This window comes from Scyliorhinus canicula, chromosome 5 (genome assembly GCF_902713615.1).
Source record: "Scyliorhinus canicula chromosome 5, sScyCan1.1, whole genome shotgun sequence".
In the NCBI taxonomy this organism is placed as follows: domain Eukaryota; kingdom Metazoa; phylum Chordata; class Chondrichthyes; order Carcharhiniformes; family Scyliorhinidae; genus Scyliorhinus; species Scyliorhinus canicula.
Genome location: NC_052150.1, coordinates 22522266 through 22543263, shown reverse-complemented (window position 1 = coordinate 22543263; position 20998 = coordinate 22522266). Strand labels below are relative to the sequence as shown.

Sequence of the window (20998 nt, the reverse complement as noted above, 5' to 3'; positions counted from 1 at the left end):
CCCTCCTGGTATGCCCTGAAGTATGCCCACCAAAGGCATCTCCACGTCTAATGTGCATCCTGGGAATACACCTAGATGTAGTGGGAGAGATCGCAAGAGAAAGGAATTGTAGGTACACAGAGTGGACACAGGTGACGTTAGGTACAGATAGTTGGGGGTCTTAATGAAATGCCACAATTGAACTTGTCACCTTATTAAAACATCTTGTTGTTCATCGCGTTTAAGGCCTCACTTTCTTTGACCCTCCTCCAACTGGGATAACTCTTCACCACATTTCGACACAGCATTTCTCACACGCCCTCCAAGTAGGGGAAACAGTTAAATACTCAAACCTACTGTAGCATACATCCTGTAGGAACTCTGGTATTAATCAATGGACCCTCTTCCCCTAATCCCTGTCTAGTGCTCAGGACAAAGGGATATGGCCCTGACCCCTCACTCGCATATGAGCCGGGGAGTCGGCGTGCTGGCAGCAGACAGACAGGCGCAGAAGCAAAAGCTGAGGAGGATCAGAGCTTTCCTAATGGAAAGTTGTCATTACCCTCCTGCATTGAAAGGCTAAGCTGGCACAAGGACTTCTCAGGCCCAGCACCCTGAAGACTTAGTTTTCATGCGGGCCTCCTCTGTTGGAGGGACGAGAGGTCACAGAGCTTTGGGGGTGGAGTTGTAGAGTTGTTGGACAACATGATGGTCCTCTTGTGCAAAGCCGGAAGCAAGGTCCTCCTGCCCATGCAAACCCTCGCCCCTGCCAGCTCTCCATCCTCTAGCTCCTCTTGGGCCTCTCCCTCCTGAACTTCCCCCTCATCCAAGGAGGCGCTCCGCTTCTCGTGGTCGTCATCAAGGATGTCGCCCTGCTACTATGCTAAGGTTTGTAGGGCACAGAAGACCATAATGATCCGGGGGACCCTCTGAGGATTGTACTGTCAAGGCAGCAGCAGCGCATCTTAAGCAGCCCAATGCACTGCTCAATGACCGACCAGGTGGTACTGTGAGACTCCATGTGATGGGCTTCTGCATCAATCTCTATCCTCTGCACTAACATCAGCCAAGACCTCAGTGGGTACCCCTTGTCCCCAACGAACCATCCCTGCAGCCTGGGGGTGACTCTCTAATATCCCAGGGATTTGAGATTGCCCAAGAATGAAGCTATCACACATGCTGTCTGGAATACATGCACACATGCATGATCCTCTTCTGGTAGTCACAAACCATCTGGACATTAAGGGAGCTGTTAATAAAGGGGATTCCTTGATGCCATGGGGTGGGTAGAGCTACAGGAGTGTCACAGATGGCGCCCTACACCTGGTGCCCAACTATGGTGATGAATCCCACAGCCCTCGTGTCCTGTTGGGCCTGGTCCAGTTCAAAAATAATATAGCCCGATGCCCTGGCATAGAGTGCATCCGTGACCTCGTGTATGCATTTGGGGGAGGATGACTGGGAAATGCCACATGGGTCACCCCTTGAGGCCTGGGATGATCCCGTGAAGTAGAAGTTGAGCTGCTGTGGCTTTCACGGCCACAGGGAGAGGGTGTCCTCCTTCATATGATGCCAAGTTAGCAATAATGTTGCCCGGCTGCTGCATTGTCTCCCTGTTGAGGCGGTGTCTCCGACCGCACATGTTGTCCGACCGTTCCATGAACTAGACCCTGTGTCGCCTTCTTTGCCTTCGAGCCTTCTGTTCGGCTTGTGCTGCGTCCAGCCCTTGAACCTGCCCTGTGCCCCTCTGGTCCCCTGGCACCGTGCTCCTGCAGCATGAACAGAATTGCTAACTCCACTGGCTCCATCCTGAAATCTCTTGGAAAGCTGCGAGGCGTGAGAGACGAAGTGAGAGATGTGAGAGACTGTCGGGTTGGTATTCCAGCCGGTTCAGCTCCTCCCATCACACTTTGCACTCCTGCTCCTTGAAGCAGCCATTCCTACACCTTATCCAGCGGCCGGCACTCACCTACTTGTCTCATCCCCTTCCATCACTTGACTGGCCCCAAGTCTTCTCTTTGGGTCTCATTGCCCCCGAGGACGGCCTCCTTCAGTCTCATCACACCTCATGAGTCCTGCACCTATTGTCATCAAATACCCCCATGCCACTAACAACTGTGTAACCCGGCGTGCCTCCACCCTCTGCAGTAAAGGCACGTAGTTCCCATTTTTAAAAGCCAGTAGTAATTGGCCAGGACATGATGCTGGTGGGTAGGGAGATTCAATGATGTCTGAAGGTTCGACTTTAAACTTGCTAATTAGGTTAAAATGCATTCAAATCTGTATCATGCCTTTCCTGTTCGTGAAACTGATTGCGTTGTCGGGAAGGGCCTGGGAAGATTGCGATCAGAAGTCTCGCCAGCGTAAATCACATTTTTGGCGCCTCGCGATATTTTTCAGCCATGTCTGGATTTGTGGCCGGACCTAATGGATCCATGCCAGAGAGTTGCTCCCTCATTCCCCTCAAAGCTACGGATAAAGTGAGCGATGTTTGGAAGGTATGTTGCCAAGCCATTAGAAAGGAAGAATGGGAACCTAATGAATCAGCAAGGGCACTTTCCGAGTAACTGATACATGAACACAATGGACTATGACTGGATGTGTATCAAGAATTACTGCTTTATATTTATGTGAGAGGATCAGATTCTGTATCTCTCCCTATCTTGTCCACTTCCATTCTCCATCCAGACCCAATTCAGTCCTGTGTGTTTTAAACCTATTCACAAATGTATCTTCAGCTCCAGGAACCAAGGTCCCTGCACGGTGGAAAGGGTTGTTGCATCAATTAAAACTCGGTGTTTTGTATCCTAACGCTACTTTGTGCTGTGTTTATATAAAGTAATGCTACACACAACTGATCCCTTAAAAGCGTAGTCTCCCCGCACCCCCCACACAGCAGCAAACCAATCCATCTGTGCCAATATACTCCTAACACTATTGTTCCCACCAGCAGGCTGTGTTCGGGAACTGACATGTAACGTATACAAGAGTATTATAATGCAATAAAACAGTGTATTATTTTTCAGTAAAACACTCTCTCCCCCTGTCATTTGATAAGACCACACACTTCATATAATCCTGTAAAACTGGGAATGTACAAAGTCTTTCAGGTTTGTTTGAAAGGTATTGTTCTTCCGATGGAGATGAATATTTTTCGCTGCACTGTCACCGCTTTGTTGATGGTCCAGTCTTTTTGTGAATGGCTTTTTAAAAAGATTTCCAATTAAGGGGTGATTGAGTGTGGCCAATCGACCTTCTCTGCACATCTTTGGATTGAGTGGGGGTGCGACCCATGCAGACATGGGAAGAACGTGTAAACGCCACATGGACCATGATCCGGGGCCAGGATTGAACCTCGATGCCGTGAGGCAGCAGTGCTTTGTGAAGGAGCTTGTGGCATACTGATAATATCATAGAGGGATATGGGCCAAATACGGGCAATTGGGACAACTTAGTGGTAATAAATGGGTGGCATGGACAAGTTTGGTCGCAGGGCCCGTTTTAATGCTGCAAACATCTGTGACTCTATCACAGAGTTAGTAATCCATTGACCCAGGCTGATGCTTTGGGGACGGTGTGTGGGAGGGGGGAAGGTTGAGGGGGGGGGGGGGGGGGGGGGGAGAGAATGTTTAAAACACTCCATGGCAGCCGGGACAATTTAAAATCAGTTAATACATTTTTAAAAAATCAATTAATCAGAAAAAATAATCTGGAATTGAACACTAGTCCCAACAGTGGTGAACATGAGGCTAAAGGTCAAACTGTTAAACTAGAAAGCTACTCAACCGTACCAAACTGCTGCAGAATGGACATCAGCAGTAAGGGCAATTAGGAAAGGGCAACAAATGGGCCATACCCCATGAATAAATAAAACAAAAGTTCTAACTTTCTAAAATTAACTTAGTTCACGGTTGCCTGGGCGTCACTTCACGAGCTACTTCTTTAAAGTCCTCAAGGCTTTCGGTGAACAGCAGAGATAACGGTGGGATGGAAAACTAAGGTTCCGCTCTCCGACACCCGTACATGTCCACCCCACGACTGATTTTCGGCATAGTGGGAGGTCACAGCCCCAATGTGGCCATATGCACCCATTCAGGTCAGTGGGAGGGAGCAGCAAGTTAACATGGAGGCCGAGAGAGCTGTCAGATGACTTGGATTATTATAAGTGGAAGAGGCAGCGGTGAGGTTCCACTTGTCGAATTCAATGATTTGAATGTTCAGAAACAGTTGGATTTGCTTACACCCGCCCGTTCAAGATGCGGTATAATACAGGAGACACATTGATGGTGCTGGTCACCAGGCTGTTGTTCTTGTGCCAAGTTTGGATTGTCTCCCAGCTGTTTTGCGGTTTTACATTTCAATTTGACTTTTGTTCATTATTTGATTGCAGTTATTTTAAAAGCTTCCATCTGCATCAGGTGCAGTTAATTCCGAGTGTGCTCCAGAAAGACTTAATTGAAAAAAGGAAGGATTAGGATTACCTCTGGGCTTTATTTTTGTTGCCAACTTGGCAACGACTTAGAAAAATTTATTAACCAGTCTGGTAATAGCCTGCATATTGCTGATTTTGTCATATCTTCAAAGAGGGGAAACCACTGTTGAGTTTTCTCATTCCGGCATTTCTGTTCCTTATCCCTTAAGGTAGCAGAGTGCTTATTGCTAAGGGGCAGCATGGCAATCCTGCTAAAATGCTGTCCTGTCTTTTGTGATTAAGATGGCATGTATACAGGAGAATTAATAAGTAATGACACAATTCCAATGAGATGCCTTTTCCATGTGTGCCAACCAAGAAGCTGACCAGTTTTAATGCTGTTGCCCGATCAAAAATAACTCTGGATCTTTACCTTGTGACTCGTCAAGGCTAAGAGTCTGTGCTCGCAGTGGGACACAGGTTCAAGCCGAATCTTCTGAGGGGACTGGTGGTCGTTGTGGATTTCTTTTCGGAGGTCTGCATTTTGGGGCAGAACCTTGGAACCAGGTGGTGTCAGAAATGCCAAGCGTTCCTGTTCTCGGATGTCCTTTCTTATAGAGCAGGATGGTCAGGGAAATCTGAGCCCTTTTTATGACATTAAGGACCATAACTTCCTGGATCCCCAGCATCGCGTTTGGCGGGGTACCCCAATGATGCTTTGAGGAAATCCCTCCTGGAAATTCCTACGTAAGGGTTTACCCAGCAATTGTCCAGAAGCGTTAATTTCCTCTGGTAGTTAAAGGCCGATGTGCTGTACTTTGATAAGTCTTTCTTTATTAAAACGGTGAAAAGCTTTGAGGCATTTTTTTTTAAATTTAAGAGTACGCAATATTTTTTTCAATCCAGGGGAAATTTAGTGTGGCCAATCCACCTACCCTGCACATCTTTGGGTTGTGTGTGTGTGGGGGGGGGGGGGGGGGGGGGGTGAAACCCACACAGACATGGGGAGAATGTGCAAACTCCTCATGGACAGTGACCCAGTGCCGGGATCAAACCCAGGTCCTCAGCGCCGTAGCATTGGAGCATTTAAATAGCCTTTCATTGTGTTGGTGATTGAGTGTGAGTGGATAGGGGGGCAGGTGGGAAGGGGGGGTGGTCATGGGGGGAGTTTCAGTGGAACCGGATGGTGGGGTTGGGGGTTTGGCAAGTCAGAGTCAGATGGGGGCTTGTGAAGTTTGAGGGGAATTCCATCCCCAGATTGTTTTTTTGCAATATTGGAGCTTTTAGTGTAAATCCCACAGGTAAATTGTATAAAACGTAGCATTTCACAAGGTTAGCGGAAGGAAGCACTTCCGGTATTTATGGATAATTTATGGACGCATTATATCGGCCAGGTGGGATGAGGAATTAAGGCCCATTTTTGATGACGAGGTGTGGAGCAAGAGGGTGAACTCCACGTCTTTGTGTGCGAGGCTTGGTTTAATCCAACTCAACGTAGTTTATAGGGCGCACCAGACTAGATTGAGAATGAATAGTTTCTTTGCAGGGGTGGAAGATAAGAATGTGCTGTTCAGAGGGTCTGACAAATCAGGTGCACGTGTTCTGGTCTTGCCCCAAGCTTGAGAGTTTTTGGATCTTCTCCTTTAACATCATGTCGGCGATCCTGAAAATTAAACTGGAGCCCTGTCCATTACTGGCCATATTTGGGGTGCCAGACTCGTTGGAGCTGCAGACGGATGCGGGGGCCGATGTCCTGGCCTTCGCCTCACTGATTGCCTGAAGGGGAGTACTGCTGTGGTGGAAGTCTGCTTCTCCGCCCAGTACCTCTGTGTGGCTGGGAAATCTGATGGAGTTCCGATACCGCGAGAAAGTCAAGTACGCTGTGAGGCGAGCAATGGAGGGGTTTTACTGGAAATGGCAGCCGTTTATTGTGTATTTCAAGGAGCTGGTCACCGTTTGCTGGAGAGGAAAAGGAGAGAGGGAGGTTCAATATTGGGAGGAGTTAGGTTTTGGGGATTATATGTGTATTGGTATTTTATTTTGTTTTGTTGTTTTGCATTATTTTGCGTTGGAGGAATGGAGAAATTTGAATAAATACATTTATCAAGTGCAACATGCATCCCATTTCCCTAATAATTCCATCTTAAACCGAGATAATTCCTTAAATGTCGTGACAGGTGATGAGTTGAATAATTCACACCATGAAGCAACCACCTCATCTCCAAAAAGAGTTTATGTAATTTTGAAGAAATTAAGCTTAAAGTAAGAGAAAAGCTGATCAAACCCTGGTAAGTTCTCTTCTGGAAAATGTAAAGCTTTTAACAGTTGGGTTTTGGCAGCTTATTTGTGTATTTAGCTTCTTTGAGAAGGAACACTTTAAATCCATAAATCTGTCCAGCATCAGGATTTTATTTCATTCATTCCTGCCTCCATGAAATGAAAATCGCTTATTGTCACAAGTGAAAAGCCCCTAGTCGCCTGTTCGGGGAGGCTGGTACGGGAATTGAACCGTGCTGCTGGCCTGCCTTCGTCTGCTTTAAAAGCCAGCTATTTAGCCCAGTGTGCTAAACCAGCCTCCAGCAGTGGGAGAGGGTAGAACCGACAGCCCCAAATTGTCTGACCACTGCTCTTGATATTGCCTCCAACAAAATGGAAAGTAGTTCATTTTTCTTGTAAAACGCTGGCATGTAGGTTAAAACATGTTTCCAACTTTAAACATTTCATGTATGTCGCATATATGTATACATATATGGGCAGGCAAATCAGCAAACGAGCGAGGGAAACCCTTGAAAGAGGAGATGGTTGGTTTGGATGCAGGTAAAGTGCTTTCCCATGAAGGTGGCACAGTGGTTAGCAATGCTGCCTCACAGCGCCAGGGATCCAGACTCAATTCCAGCCTTGGGTGACTGTGTGGAGTTTGCATGTTCTCCCCAAGGATTTCCTCCGGACACTCCTGTTTCCTCCCACAGTCCAAAGATGTGCAGGTTAGATGGATTGACCGTGCAAAATTGCCCCTTAGACACCCAAAAGGCTGGATAGGGCAACAGGCATAAGGCGCGGGGGGGGGGTGTTAGGAAGGGTGCTCCTTCGGAGGGTCGGTGTAGATTTGATGGGCTGAATGGCCTCCTGCACTGTAGGGTATTCTTTATTGCAATAACTCAAGGCATACAAGAAGCTATCTAATCTCGCTCTTCTAGTTCTTTGGCCAGTTACCTGAAGCAACTTCATCCTGATACTAACCTTCCTTTTTAAAAAAAAATAATTTTTATTGAAAAATTTTGAATTTATACAACGACATCGAACCATAATAAAATACCAACAATAACAATAATGATAGCAATCATAAACATTCACCCCTCCTCAATGAACAATACAACATGTTAACAACAACATAAATTAACACAATGTTAAGTTACATAACCGTAGAGAAAAAAAAAATAGAAACTGATCCTTTCAGGGCAAATTTGAACCCCTCCAATTTTATAAATCCCGCCATGTCACTGATCCAGGTCTCCACACTTGGGGGCCTCGCATCCTTCCACTGCAGCAAGATCCTCCGCCGGGCTACTAGGGACGCAAAGGCCAGGACACCGGCCTCTTTCGCCTCCTGCGTTCCTGGCTCCACCGCAACTCCAAAAATCGCGAGTCCCCACACTGGTTTGACCCTGGATCCAACCACCCTCGACACCATCCCCGCCACCCCCTTCCAGAATTCTTCCAGTGCCGGGCATGCCCAGAACATATGGGCATGATTTGCTGGACTCCCCGAACACCTGGTGCACCTGTCCTCGCCCCCAAAGAACCTACTCATCCTAGTCCCGGACATGTGGGCCCGGTGCAGCACCTTAAATTGGATGAGACTAAGCCTCGCACATGAGGAGGAAGAGTTATAGAATTTACAGTGCAGAAGGAGGCCATTCGGCCCATCAAGTCTGTACCGGCTCCTGGAAAGAGCACCCTACTCAAGGTTAACACCTCCACCCTATCCCCATAACCCAGTAACCCCACCAAACACTAAGGGCAATTTTGGACACTAAGGGCAATTTATCATGGCCAATCCACCTAACCTGCACACCTTTGGACTGTGGGAGGAAACCGGAGCACCCGGAGGAATCCCACGCAAACACAGGGAGGATGTGCAGACTCCGCACAGACAGTGACCCAAGCTGGAATCGAACCTGGGACCCTGGAGCTGTTAAGCGATTGTGCTATCCACAATGCTACCGTGCTGCCGTCCAAATCGGGCCCCTAGATGCCCCAAACGGGCATCACGATGGCAGCGACCAGGTGTGGTTGCTGCCTCCGTCCAGAACTTTACAGACTCCAGACCTACAGGAGCACCATGACTTCTGACACCACACCACATTGTTCATTTCTCACCAGCAAGAGCTCAGGCCAGATACGGAGGCTGGTATATTGCTGATCATAGAACATAGAAGTGCAGAAGAAAGACATTCGAGTCTGCACCGACCCTCTGAAAGAACACCCTACCTAGGCCCACAACCCTGCCTTATCCCCGGAACCCCAACTGCACGGCTGGTATTCTCCGCTCCCGATAAAAATCGGGATGGCCGTCGTGAAATCAGCCGACCTTCACGACGGCCTTGGGGCCCGCTCCCCACACCTAATTCACCCCCACCCGGGGGGCTAGGAACGGGCCCCCGTCGTTCCTGGCCGCGACCTTGTCGCGCCGGAAATGACGCGGGAACGGTGCTTTTCTGATGACATCCACGCATGCGCGGGTTGCTGGTTCCAACCCGCGCATGTGCGGATGACATCAGCGCGCAGACGGCACGAACCCGCGCATGCACAGTGCCGTCTTTCTCCTCTGCCGCCCGGCAAGACGTGGCGGCTTGATCTTGCCGGGCGGCGGAGGGGAAAGAGTGCGTCCATTTTGGACGCTGGCCCGACGATCGGTGGGCACCGATCGCGGGCCTGTCCCCTCCCGAGCACAGTCACGGTGCTCCCATCCAAATTGGGCCCCTAGATGCCCCAAACGGGCATCACGATGGCAGTGACCAGGTGTGGTTGCTGCCGTGGTGAAACGGGCGTGAAGGGCCGGCCGCTCGGCCCATCGGGCTCGGTGAATCGCCGTTCGCCGTACAAAACGGCGAACGGCGATTTTTCCGAGCCGGGGGGGGGGGGGGGGGGGGGGAGAGAGAATCACTGGGGGCGCCAGGGGGGCGTAAAATGTGTCAGGAGGCCCTCCCACGATTCTCCCATGCCACGTGGGGATCGGAGAATTCTGCATCTTTAGCCACTAAGGGGCAATTTAGCATGGCCAATCAACCTACCCTGCACATCTTTGGACTGTGGGAGTTGACTCTCTCCAAGGCATCCGCCCAAGTCCCGTCCTCTATCTGCTCCCCAAGTTCCCCCTCCCATTTAGCCTTCAGCTCCTCCACTGACGACTCCTCCACCTCCTGCATTACCTTATAAATGTCAGACACCTTCCCCTCTCCGACTCACCCCCCCGATAGCACTCTGTCCATCGCCCCCCGCGAGGGCAGCAAAGGGAACTCCTCTACCTGTCACCTAGCAAACGCCTTTACCTGCAAGTATCTGAACATGTTCCCTTAGGGAGCCCAAATTTATTTTCCAGTTCCCCCAGGCCCGCAAACCTCCCACCAATAAACAGGTCCCTCAATTTACTGATGCCCACCCTTTGCCACCCCCTAAATCCCCCATCATTGTTCCCCGGGATGAAACGATGATTTCCACCCAATGGAGCCTCCATCGAGCCCCCTGTTTCCCCCCCTATGCCGTCTCCACTGTCCCCAGATTCTTAGGGTCGCCGCCACCACCGGGCTCGTGGTATACCTCTTGGGCAAGAGCGGCAAAGGCTCCGTTGCCAAGGCACCCAGGCTCGTACCTCTACATGGCGCCATCTCCATTCTTTTCCACGCCACCCCCCCCCCCCCCCCATCACCCATTTACGCACCATTGACACATTGGCCACCCAATAGTACCCCAAAAGGTTGGGCAGCGCCAGCCCGCCTCTATCCCTTCCTCGCTCCAGGAAAACCCTCTTCACTCTCGGAGTCCCATGTGCCCACACAAAGCTCAAAATACTGCTAGTCACTCTCCTAAAGAAGGCCCTGGGGATGAAGATGGGCAGGCACTGAAAGAGAAACAAGAACCTCGGAAGCACCGTCATTTTGACGGACTGCACCCTCCCCGCCAGCGACAATGGCAGCATGTCCCACCTCTTAAACTCCTCCTCCATCTGATCCACAAGCCTGGTGAAATTATGCTTGTGAAGAGTCCCCCAGTCCCTCGCCACCTGCACCCCCAGGTGCCTAAAACTCTCCCCTGTCCTCTAAGCGGGAGCCGACCAATTCCTTCCTCCTGGTCTCCAGGGTGCACCACAAACACCTCACTCTTGCCTAAATTTAGTTTATAGCCTGAAAAGGTCCCAAACTCAGCTAGCAGCTCCATCACCCCCGGCATCCCTCCCACCGCCACATACAGTAACAGGTCATCGGCATACAACGACACCCTATGTTCCTCCCCACCTCGCACCAAACCTCTGCACCTCCCTGAATCCCTCAACGCCATTGCCAACGGCTCGATTGCCAATGCAAACAACAAGGGGGACAGGGGGCAACCCTGCCTGGTCCCTCGGTAAAGCCGGAAGTACTCTGATCTCCTCCCATTCGTGGCCACACACGCCATCGGGGCTTCATATAGCAGCCTCACCCATCTAATAAACCCTTCACCAAATCCAAACCTCCCCAACACCTCCCATAAGTACCCCCACTCCACTCTATCGAAGGCCTTCTCTGCATCCAGCGCCACCACTATCTCAGCCTCCCCCTCAATCGCCGGCATCATGATGACATTCAATAATCTCCGCACATTCGTGTTCAGCTGCCTTCCCTTCACAAACCCTGTCTGGTCCTCATGCACAACCCCTGGCACACAGTCCCCTATCCTGGTGGCCAGGATTTTTGCCAGCACCTTGGCATCCACATTGAGGAGAGATATGGGCCTGTATGAACCACACTGCTGGGGGTCCTTGCCCCTCTTTAAGATTAATGAAATCAGCGCCCGCGACATAGTCGGGGGCAAAGTCCCCCCTTCCCACGCTTCTGGTTTAGCTCACCAGGCTAGATCGCTGGCTTTGAAAGCAGACAAAGCAGGCCAGCAGCACGGTGCGATTCCCGTACCAGCCTCCCCGGACAGGCGCCGGAATGCGGCGACTAGGGGCTTTTCACAGTAACTTCATTGAAGCCTACTCGTGACAATAAGCGATTTTCATTTCATTCATTAAGTGTCCGCACCAGCAAGGTCCACAAACTTTTTATAAAATTCCACCGGGAACCCATCCGGCCCCGGTGCCTTCCCTGACTGCATCTGCCCGATCCCCTTAACTAGCTCCTCCAGCTGATACTAACCTTCCTGATGGTGGAAACAATTTAACTCTATTTCGTCATTCAATAACCATTTCTGTCGCATCTCCCCTTAACCTCTCTGCTTTAAGAAGAAGAATCTCAGCTTCTCTAATCTCAAGATATCACTGAAGTTCCACATCACCTGTATTATCCTCATAAACCTCTGCATCATTTCTACTACTTCACAATGTTCCTCCATTCCAGTGCCCAGAATGGACAATCTTCCCTTTGGGTTCGCAACAATAATATATGAAGGTTTTAAATAATTGCTTGCTTTTTGTCCTGTAATCCTTTATTTATAAAGTAAAAGATCTCAACCACGCTACCTTCATTAATCCTCCCTGGAAGTTTGCAAATCAAGATCTGCCTTTCAACAACAGTGTTAGCTGTCATTTATTAAACCATATTTTTCCAATTCACATTTAGTTTTAGAATCATAGAATTTACAGTGCAGGAGGCCATTCGGCCTATCGAGTCTGCACCGGCCCTTGGAAAGGGCACCCGACCTAAGCCCTCACCTCCACCCTATCCCCGTAACCCAGTAACCCCATCTTTCATTTTTGGACACTAAGGGCAATTTAGCATGGCCCATCCACCGAACCTGCAAATCTTTGGACTGTGGGAGGAAACCGGAGCACCCGGAGGAAACCCACGCAGACACGGGGAGAACGTGCAGACTCCACATAGACAGTGACCCAAGCCGTGAATCGAATCTGGAACCCTGGAGCTGTGAAGCAATTGTGCTAACCACTATGCTACCATGCCGCCCATATGTTTGATCCCAGAGTAATGTCTCAATGATTCCCCATATGAAAATGAAAATTGCTTATTGTCACAAGTAGGCTTCAAATGAAGTTACTGTGAAAATCCCCTAGTCGCCACATTCCGGCGTCTGTTCGGGGAGGCTGGTAGGGGAATTGAACCGTGCTGCTGGCCTGCCTTGGTCTGCTTTAAAAGCCAGCGATTTAGCCCTGTGTGCTAAACCAGCACCATATTCGACGACTTATATTTTATTTGTTCAGGGAATACAGACATCACTGGCTAGCCCAACATTTATTGTCCATCCCTGATTGCCCTTGGGGAAGGGAATTCCAAGATATGGCTTTGTTGCCCCATCCAGCCTTTTGGGTGCCTAAGGGGCAATTTAGCATGGTCAATCCATCTAAGCTGCACATCTTTGGACTGTGGGAGGAAACTGGAGCACCCGGAGGAAACCCACACAGCCACAGGGAGAATGTACAAATTCCACAGACACCCAAGTCCCTGATGCTGAGGTAGCAATGCTAGCCACTATGCCACCGTGCTGCCACGTGAAAGGTAAAACGTCCCCAGTCTGTGGTTGAAGGATGCAAGAATTGGAAATCTCTTTCAAAGAGACAGCACTGGAAGAATGGGGTAAATGTATCAATCTGTGATTTTGAACCTACCTTGTATAATGCTGTCTTTACGGGCGTCATTGTAGCACAGTGGTTAGCACAGTTGCTTCACAGCTCCAGGGTCCCAGGTTCGATTCCCGGCTTGGGGCACAGTCTGCAGAGTCTGCACGTTCTCCCCGTGCCTGCATGGGTTTCCTCCGGGTGCTCCGGGTTCCTCCCACAGTCCAAAGATGTGCAGGGTGGTGGATTGGCCATGATAAATTGCCCTTCGTGTCCAAAAAGGTTAGGTTGTGTTACGGGGATCGATTGGAGGTGTGGGCTTAAGTTGAGTGCTCTTTCCAAGGGCTGGTGCAGACTCAATGGGCCAAATGGCCTCCTTCGGCACTGTAAATTCCATGATGAGCCTGTTATTTAATCCCATTACAGAGAAAAGCTGTGGTATTGATCAGTCCATATGGTTTGTCCATTGATGGCATGTATGTAGATATTGATCATTTTATTGGAATGTTAAAGAATGTTGTATCAGTGCCAAAACATAGAGATCAAAAGTGGAATTCAATGACTCCGGCATGGTGCCTGGCCATTTGCTGAAAAACTGCTGGCAACCCAGCTGCAGCCATTTTCTGGAGGCCCAATAGGAATAAGCCCCAACCAGGCTCTTACCCATTCCATCGTCCAGCTTCCTAGCTCTTCAGGGAAGTATTACCAACCAGAAATCCTAATATCGGGTGGGTATCTCACTTTCGAGAACATCAGAGGCTGACCACTCTCCAGCATCAGCAGAGCTGGAGGGAACAGTGGCCACTGCTCATACCCAGGCGGAAGATCAGTGATTCAGCCCAAGAGCTGAGCTAACTGGCATGGGTTTGCCAGGTCCACAAGGGGAGGTCTAAGTGGGCGGGGTGGCGAGGAGGGTTGGTATCTAGGGAATGCAAATATCTTCACCAGTGGGTGTCTTTATTAGGCATAGGCTGTCCAAGCGGAAGGGACCTCCTGTCTCCCCTCCCCCACACTCAACCCCCCTCCTCCCCAAACCAGACTGCAGGCTTCTCTGTCCAGGTCCACATATCGGGGATCCTGCTGGTCCCTGGTTAGATACCAGCAGTGGTGAGACAAGGTCCTTTTGAGGGCCTTAAGTGACACTTTTGGCCTCTGAATTAGTCGAGGGTGGTAATACCCATGGACTGCCTTCTGCCCAGAGGGAGATGGGAGGCATGGCACACCCCCCCCCCCCCCCCCCCCCCCCCCACCCCCAAAATCCAACTTGGGATGGACTGGTGGTGGTGAAGGAGGGGACATTAAATTCCACCCCAAGTAGTGATTGTAATTAGTAAAGGAGCTCTTAAAATTGTGATAGATTAAGGCATGTTATAATGAGGGTTAGGTGTCTGGTGCTTTAATGTTTTGAGAAAAGTCGAAACAATGTAGAAGCTTTTGAGGTCCGAATATATCCACTAGTATAATAGCACAACGAACGGATGATGAGTGAGATTGAACACACTGTGAAATGCTGATTGAAAGAACCTTTCATTGGGACATTTTTGTGGCTGCCTTTAGCACGTTCCACCAATATAAAACACCAGGCAATGCTTTTCATGTGATTATAATACAATAAACACACATTGAACAATGCCACATTTATAATTCTGGTTATACGCCACATTTACAATTCTGGTTATACTGTAAATAGATTCTGAGGTCCAGGGTTCTAAATGTTCTCCAGAAGCCGAAGAACATTGAATAAATGTGAATACGCTGCCAATTTAATTCTTTCTATTATTTGCAGCTCAAAGTATGATGACCAACCTTTCAACGTTGAGTCCTACTTACTGGAAAGTGATCTTTCAGTTGCTGTATTATTATAGAAGTCAAATTTGACATATTTTGCTTTTTGTGTCTCCACTTGATAGCTTGCTACATATACAACAGTGATTGTACTTCAGAATACTCCGCAATGTTTGAGGCAATGTTCTAAATGCAATTCTGCATGAGTGCAGCTCCCCGGCTAGCTCCGCTCACAGGGAGCAGTATAAATATTCATAAGCTCTCCTGAGCTGCCATTCTACAGCTGCAGTTGAGGGAATAACATCTCACGGTAATAAAGCCTCTTTTGTACCGTTTCGTGTTTGTGTGTGCAATTATGAGCGCATCAGTGGAGCAGTGATATTGTCACTGGACTAGAAACCAGAAACCCAGGGTAACTCTCTGGGGACCCTGGTTCGAATCCCGCCACTGCAGATGGTGAAATTTAAATTCAATAAAAATCTGGAATTAAAAGTCTAATGATGATCATGAAACCATTGGCGATGTCGTAAAAACCCATCAGGTTGACTAATGTCCTTTAGGAAAGGCCAATAAATGCTGGCCCAGCCAGCGACGCCTACGTCCCATGAATGAATTTTTAAAAAACACATCTGGACAGACCGGGGGAGGAGATACCTGCGAACACCACCACCTGGTGGTTCCCCTCCGAGTCACTCACCATCCTGACTTGGAAATCGCCGTTCCTTCATTGTCGCTGGCCCAGAATCCTGGAACTCATTCCCTCAAAGTACTGTGGGTGTACCTACACTTCGGGCACTGCAGCCGTTCAAGAAAACAACTTCACCACATTCTGACGGCCATCTCAGAATGGGCAATAAATTTAGCTTAATTAAATCGCTTGGCAGCGATACCCTCCGATAAAGGACTTTAAAAAAAACCTCAAATAACACGCACCGTTGTGGGAGCCTTTTTAAATAACTGACTGAGCACCTCAATATAATTCAGGTGGACTGCACATTTTACCTTCCAGAACCTTATTGTTTGTTTTGTGTGCTTTTGTTGATTGACTTAACAATTAAAGTTTCATGATCTTTTATTGCAAACTTAAAAAATATTCCAGGTTAGTCGGTCATGTCAGGTTCAACGTGACCTGCAATTTGAAAGCCTGCATAGATTTTACTGCCTCCTGCGGTTTAGCACTGTAGCCGTGTGTGAGATATTTACAAGAAGCAAATCTTTCAGATGCTGAGAGGGTGTTTCCCTTTTGGGTGAATCTAGAACTAGGAGGCATAGTTTCTGAACATTGGTGTTTAGTTTCAGAATAATGGAACTTTCATTTTGGACAGAGACAGGAAGAAATGTCTTCTCAGAGAATCTTTGGAATTCTCAATCACAGAGAGAGCCGTCAAAGGTTTTCAAGGTTGTGTTCGACAGTTTTTTGATCAACAAAGGAGCCAAGGGTTATTGGTGGGCGGGGAGATGGGGGAGGGGAGAGAGAAAAGTGGAGCTGAGGCGTGAATAGGATCAGCCGTGAGCCTATTGAATGGCAAAGCAGGCTCTGAGGGTCTGAATTGCCTGCCCCTTCTATGTCTCGTGCATCTATTACTCGTGTTGTATTAGATTTGGTGGAATATAAAAGCTATGCAAGAGTAATGGACTTAGAAGACTATAGTGATTTTGTTAAATCATTCATGGGGTCTGGCATAACTGACAGGGTCAACATTTATTACCTATCCTAACTGCCACAGAAAGTGATGATGATTTGCATTCTTGCTACAGCCCATGTGGTGCAACTGTGCCCAGAATGCTATTGAGGAAGCGAGTTCCTGGATTTTGACCCAACAACAATGAAGGAATGACGATACATTTCCAAGTTCGGGGTGGCCTGATGGCATAGTGGTTAGCACCGCTGCCTAACAGTGCCAGGGACCCAGTTTCTATTCTGACATTTGTTGCTCGTTCTGGGCGAGTGTGCTTTACACTCAATTTGGCTGTTTCGTTCCTTAGCTGTGGAGTCGCCAGGCATCATTAAGGTACCGCCACAAGTTTCAAGTTCAAGTTCAAACCAATAACTCCATACACCAGTTAGTAAGTTCAAACAAGACACGTTTATTATAATACAGTAATCTACTAATCATGCATATAAAACTATAACCCTACCACTAACAGGCCAATACTTATCTGGATAAGGGGACTGCCAGATCAGGGAACAAAGGCCTCTAGCTTTGTCCTGGGTCCGCAGGCTTCCAGTAGTTATGGACTAAAGGGGGTCAGGAGTGTCTACTCTCATAGCATGCGTTGTACGACACTCACGTGATGGCGGCTGCTGTCCAGGCCCCTCCTTCTCAAGGTTCTTCTGCTGCAGCGGTGTTCTGCTGGGAGGGCTGGCTGGTCAAGGAGAGGCTGGAAGAGAGAGAGAGCTGGGGTCGGGGTCTCTGTCTTATACCTCTCTCAGGGTCTCGCGCCCACCTGGGCGGACCCTCTATACACTCGCAATCGATTGGGTCTCTTCCCAATCGATTGATTTGAATTCCCCAATAACGGGGCAGTCCCTCGATCACTGGGCGGTTCTTGGGACTTATTGTTTTGGACTTCTCTTGGCGCCGAGAAGTCTGGCCTTCTATTCAATGTATCGATTTGCGTTAACTTGTTTCCATTGTACCTGGGAATCACCCGGTATCACCTCATTAGTATGCTTACATGTTTTCTTTCACAGTGCTGTCTGGTTTCTGCAGCAGTCCGAATACACAAGCGCTTTTGTAAGCTGCTTGCTTTTGCAACATGTCCATTTTCCCTGCATTCTTTGTAATCTTCCATTTTGTGTTGGGCAGTGGCCACCCCAGGTGGCTACACATTGGGTGACTGTCTGTGGGGAGTCTGCACGTTCTCCTCATATCGGCGTGGGTTTCCTCCAGGTGCTCCGGTTTCCTCCCACCGTCCAAAGAAGTGCAACTTGGGTGGATTAGCCATGCTAAATTGCCCCTGAGTGTTCAAAGATGTGCAGGTTAGGTGGGGTTACAGGGATAGGATAGGGCGTGGACTGAGGTGGGATATTCTTTCATAGCATTGGTGCAGACTTAATGGACTGAATGGTCTCCTTCTGTTTTGTAGGGATTCTATAATTCTATGTTGTGTGGCTTAAAGGGACTTGCAAGTGGTGGTGTTCCCATGTATCAGCTACCCTTGTTCTTCTGGGCAGTAGAAGTCATGGGTTTGGTTTGGAAGGTTTTGAAGACACTTTGAGTTGTTGTAGTGCATCTTGCAGATGGTACATACTGCAGCTACAGTGATGGAGTGCGTGAATGCTTAAGGCAGTCGATAAATCTATTGGGCTTAATCATCCTGGGTGGTGTCAAGCTTGTGTGATCAAGCTGCACTCATCCAGTCAAGGGGCAAGTATTCTATCAAATTTCTGGCTTGTGCATTCTCGATGGTATACAAGCTTCGGAGAGTCGGGAGGTTCATGATCTCAATGCGAAATACCCAGGCTCTTGCGTGTTCTTGTAGCCATTGTAATTATCGGGCTAGCCAGGTAAGTTTCTAGTCAATCGTGAGCCCCAGAATGTTAAGGGATTTAGTTATAGTAATGTTATTCCGTGTTGAGGGAGGATGAGCAGACTTAATTGGAAAAGGTTATTACCAGTTATTTGTGTGGCACAAATGATGCATGCCGCTTCACTGCCTTAACCTGAATGTTGTTCAGGTCTTGATGCATGCAGTGGCCAAATATGTATTCATCATGGCTGAGCCCCGAACAGGCGTCGGAATGTGGCGACTAGGGGCTTTTCACAGAAACTTCATTTGAAGCCTACTTGTGACAATAAGCGATTTTCATTTCATTTCATTAAGCTGATGGGGTTTCATTGGGCGAGCGGCTTGTGACAGATTCCCTACAATGTAAGTGAAACGATCGATTCATTTTTCAGTGGAACTAAGTCTCGGAATAATTCACAGCACTGGGGTTATGGGCCTGTCTTGATGAAGGCAGTCGGGGCTCGGTTAGCTGGACGGTTGGTCCGTGATGCGGAGCGACGGCAACAGCGTGGGTTCAATTCCCGTACCAGCTGCGGTTATCCATGAAAGCCCTGTCTTCTCAACCTTACCTGAGGTGTGGTTTTAACCTCTGGGTTAAATCACCACCAGCCAGCCCCCCTCAAAAGGGGAGAGCAGCCTCTGGTCCATGGGGAATATTGCGACTTTCATTTCAGTGGTGTGGCACATAGCACTGTGTTGAAATGAAATCTACTACTGCTTGCTTCAATTTAAGTGCTTTCAATTTAGGGACTGGTTTAGCTCACTGGGCTAAATCGCTGGCTTTTAAAGCAGACCAAGCAGGCCAGCAGCACGGTTCGATTCCCGTACCAGCCTCCCAGGACAGGCGCCGGAATGTGGCGACTAGGGGATTTTCACAGTAACTGCATTGAAGCCTACTTGTGACAATAAGCGATTTTCATTTCATTTCATTTCATTTCAATTGGTATAGATGAATTTCATTACTTGGGAGTCTCTAAATACTAATGCAATTACTTCAAGGTTGCATATACAGTAAAATGATGATTAGCTGGCATGCAAAGAGAATGAGTGGTACAAGTTGATCAAAAATGCTGGTGTGTGAAGAATTCCCCATATCAGTGGAATACAGCGTAATACCTGTCGCATGAACGTAGATGTAAGTATTCAGGAAGCAAAAGCAAGCATTTATTTACTTCTAACCTTCAACAGTACATTACAACATGAAGCATAAAATAATAGCGTATGCAGTGTTGGGACCCAGATAACTTCCTAATTGCTCCCGGTTGGTAAAACGCTGATTTTGTATTTGGGGACATCGGGACTTATGGTTAATAGAGAATCGTGGTTGGTAGATAACTTACAGTTCACTGTACCTTGAGGCAATGCATTTACATTTGCAGGATCTAACTTGTCATTTGAGCTGAGTTTGTTTTAAACTTAGAAGTGCAGATCACAGTAACTGAAATGAGATTTTATTACAACAATAAGGTATGCGATTCTTCACGGAAGGATGATCAAGACGGATAAGGTTCGCCAGTGCTGTCGGAGTTTCAGATGCGTATTTTGGAAATGGTTCCCAGTTCATTTTTAGTCCAGCGAGAAGCGGGCAGAAGTCAGGTCAGACTAAACCATTGAGACCCCAAAGTACCGGGTTAACTCTAAACAGAAGCAGTTAGTTTTGTGGGGAGATGTTATGACATAAATAAAGGAAATCACATTTTTCTTTGATTATACTTCGGTTTCCCCTTGGACAAAATTGTGTGCCTCTGAGTGGGGGCGGGGGGGGGGGGGGGGTGGATTGTGGCTCTGTAATTATTTAAGAAATTATCCTCCATATATTTCTCCACATGTGACAGTTCCAAGTCGTGTCAGGTAGCTATGGTCTTTTCGAGGAAAGTGTCGCGTGTCAGTGGCTCATGGGCAGGTACATGTTAAAGTTGTACACTCGATTGGTTCTTTACATGCCTTTGGCAATTAAACAATCAAAGCTTTGACCCGTATACAATTTCTCATTGCCTCTTTCGGTGTGGCAATTTATTCCATTTGTGTCCAAGGACTACTAGCTGTGGACTGGAGTGAGTTGTTGAAAATGCCTCACCTGTGGTAGGTTTTTGCTGACACATTCCAGAGATAAAGGGATATTAGCTTTCAGTTAATATGTGACCATCCAGTAAGGCACAGACTAAGGCAACTCTTTTTTTGTGTGGGGAAGACGGCAGCCCCCACCCCCCTCTGTCATGCTATTGATGCCTCAACTAGGGATGTGGCCCTTCATGGATTTTGTAGCTGGGGGAATGTCTGTCAGTCAAACCTGAGCCAGCTTTGGCCTTTGATTTGTCACCATCACTCACCTTCTCAGCATTTGTATTAATGAAGTTTTAACCTTTTTTGTTTTGTTTAAACTCCAGCCAATATAATAAAAAGAACTTTTTTCTTCTTCCTGTTTTGTACAGAAAAACTCTACAATTCTTGTGGCCGAGAGCTGAGAAGAGCACTTTTTTCACTCAAGCAGATATTCCAGGTTAGTACTGATGGACGCCTTGCTGTTTGCACTGTCTTGC

General features: G+C 48.1%; 1 protein-coding gene across 19 annotated transcripts in view; it reads left to right on the top strand.

The window, feature by feature from the left end:
• The window catches only part of fhod3b (formin homology 2 domain containing 3b), a 678530-nt gene that overhangs the window by 296871 nt on the left and 360661 nt on the right, over positions 1–20998 (top strand). For all 19 annotated transcript variants that reach the window (XM_038796751.1, XM_038796753.1, XM_038796754.1 and 16 more), the window contains exon 4: positions 20891–20958. In XM_038796751.1, the coding sequence (XP_038652679.1) occupies positions 20891–20958 (68 nt within the window). The remainder of the gene's footprint in view (positions 1–20890; positions 20959–20998) is intronic.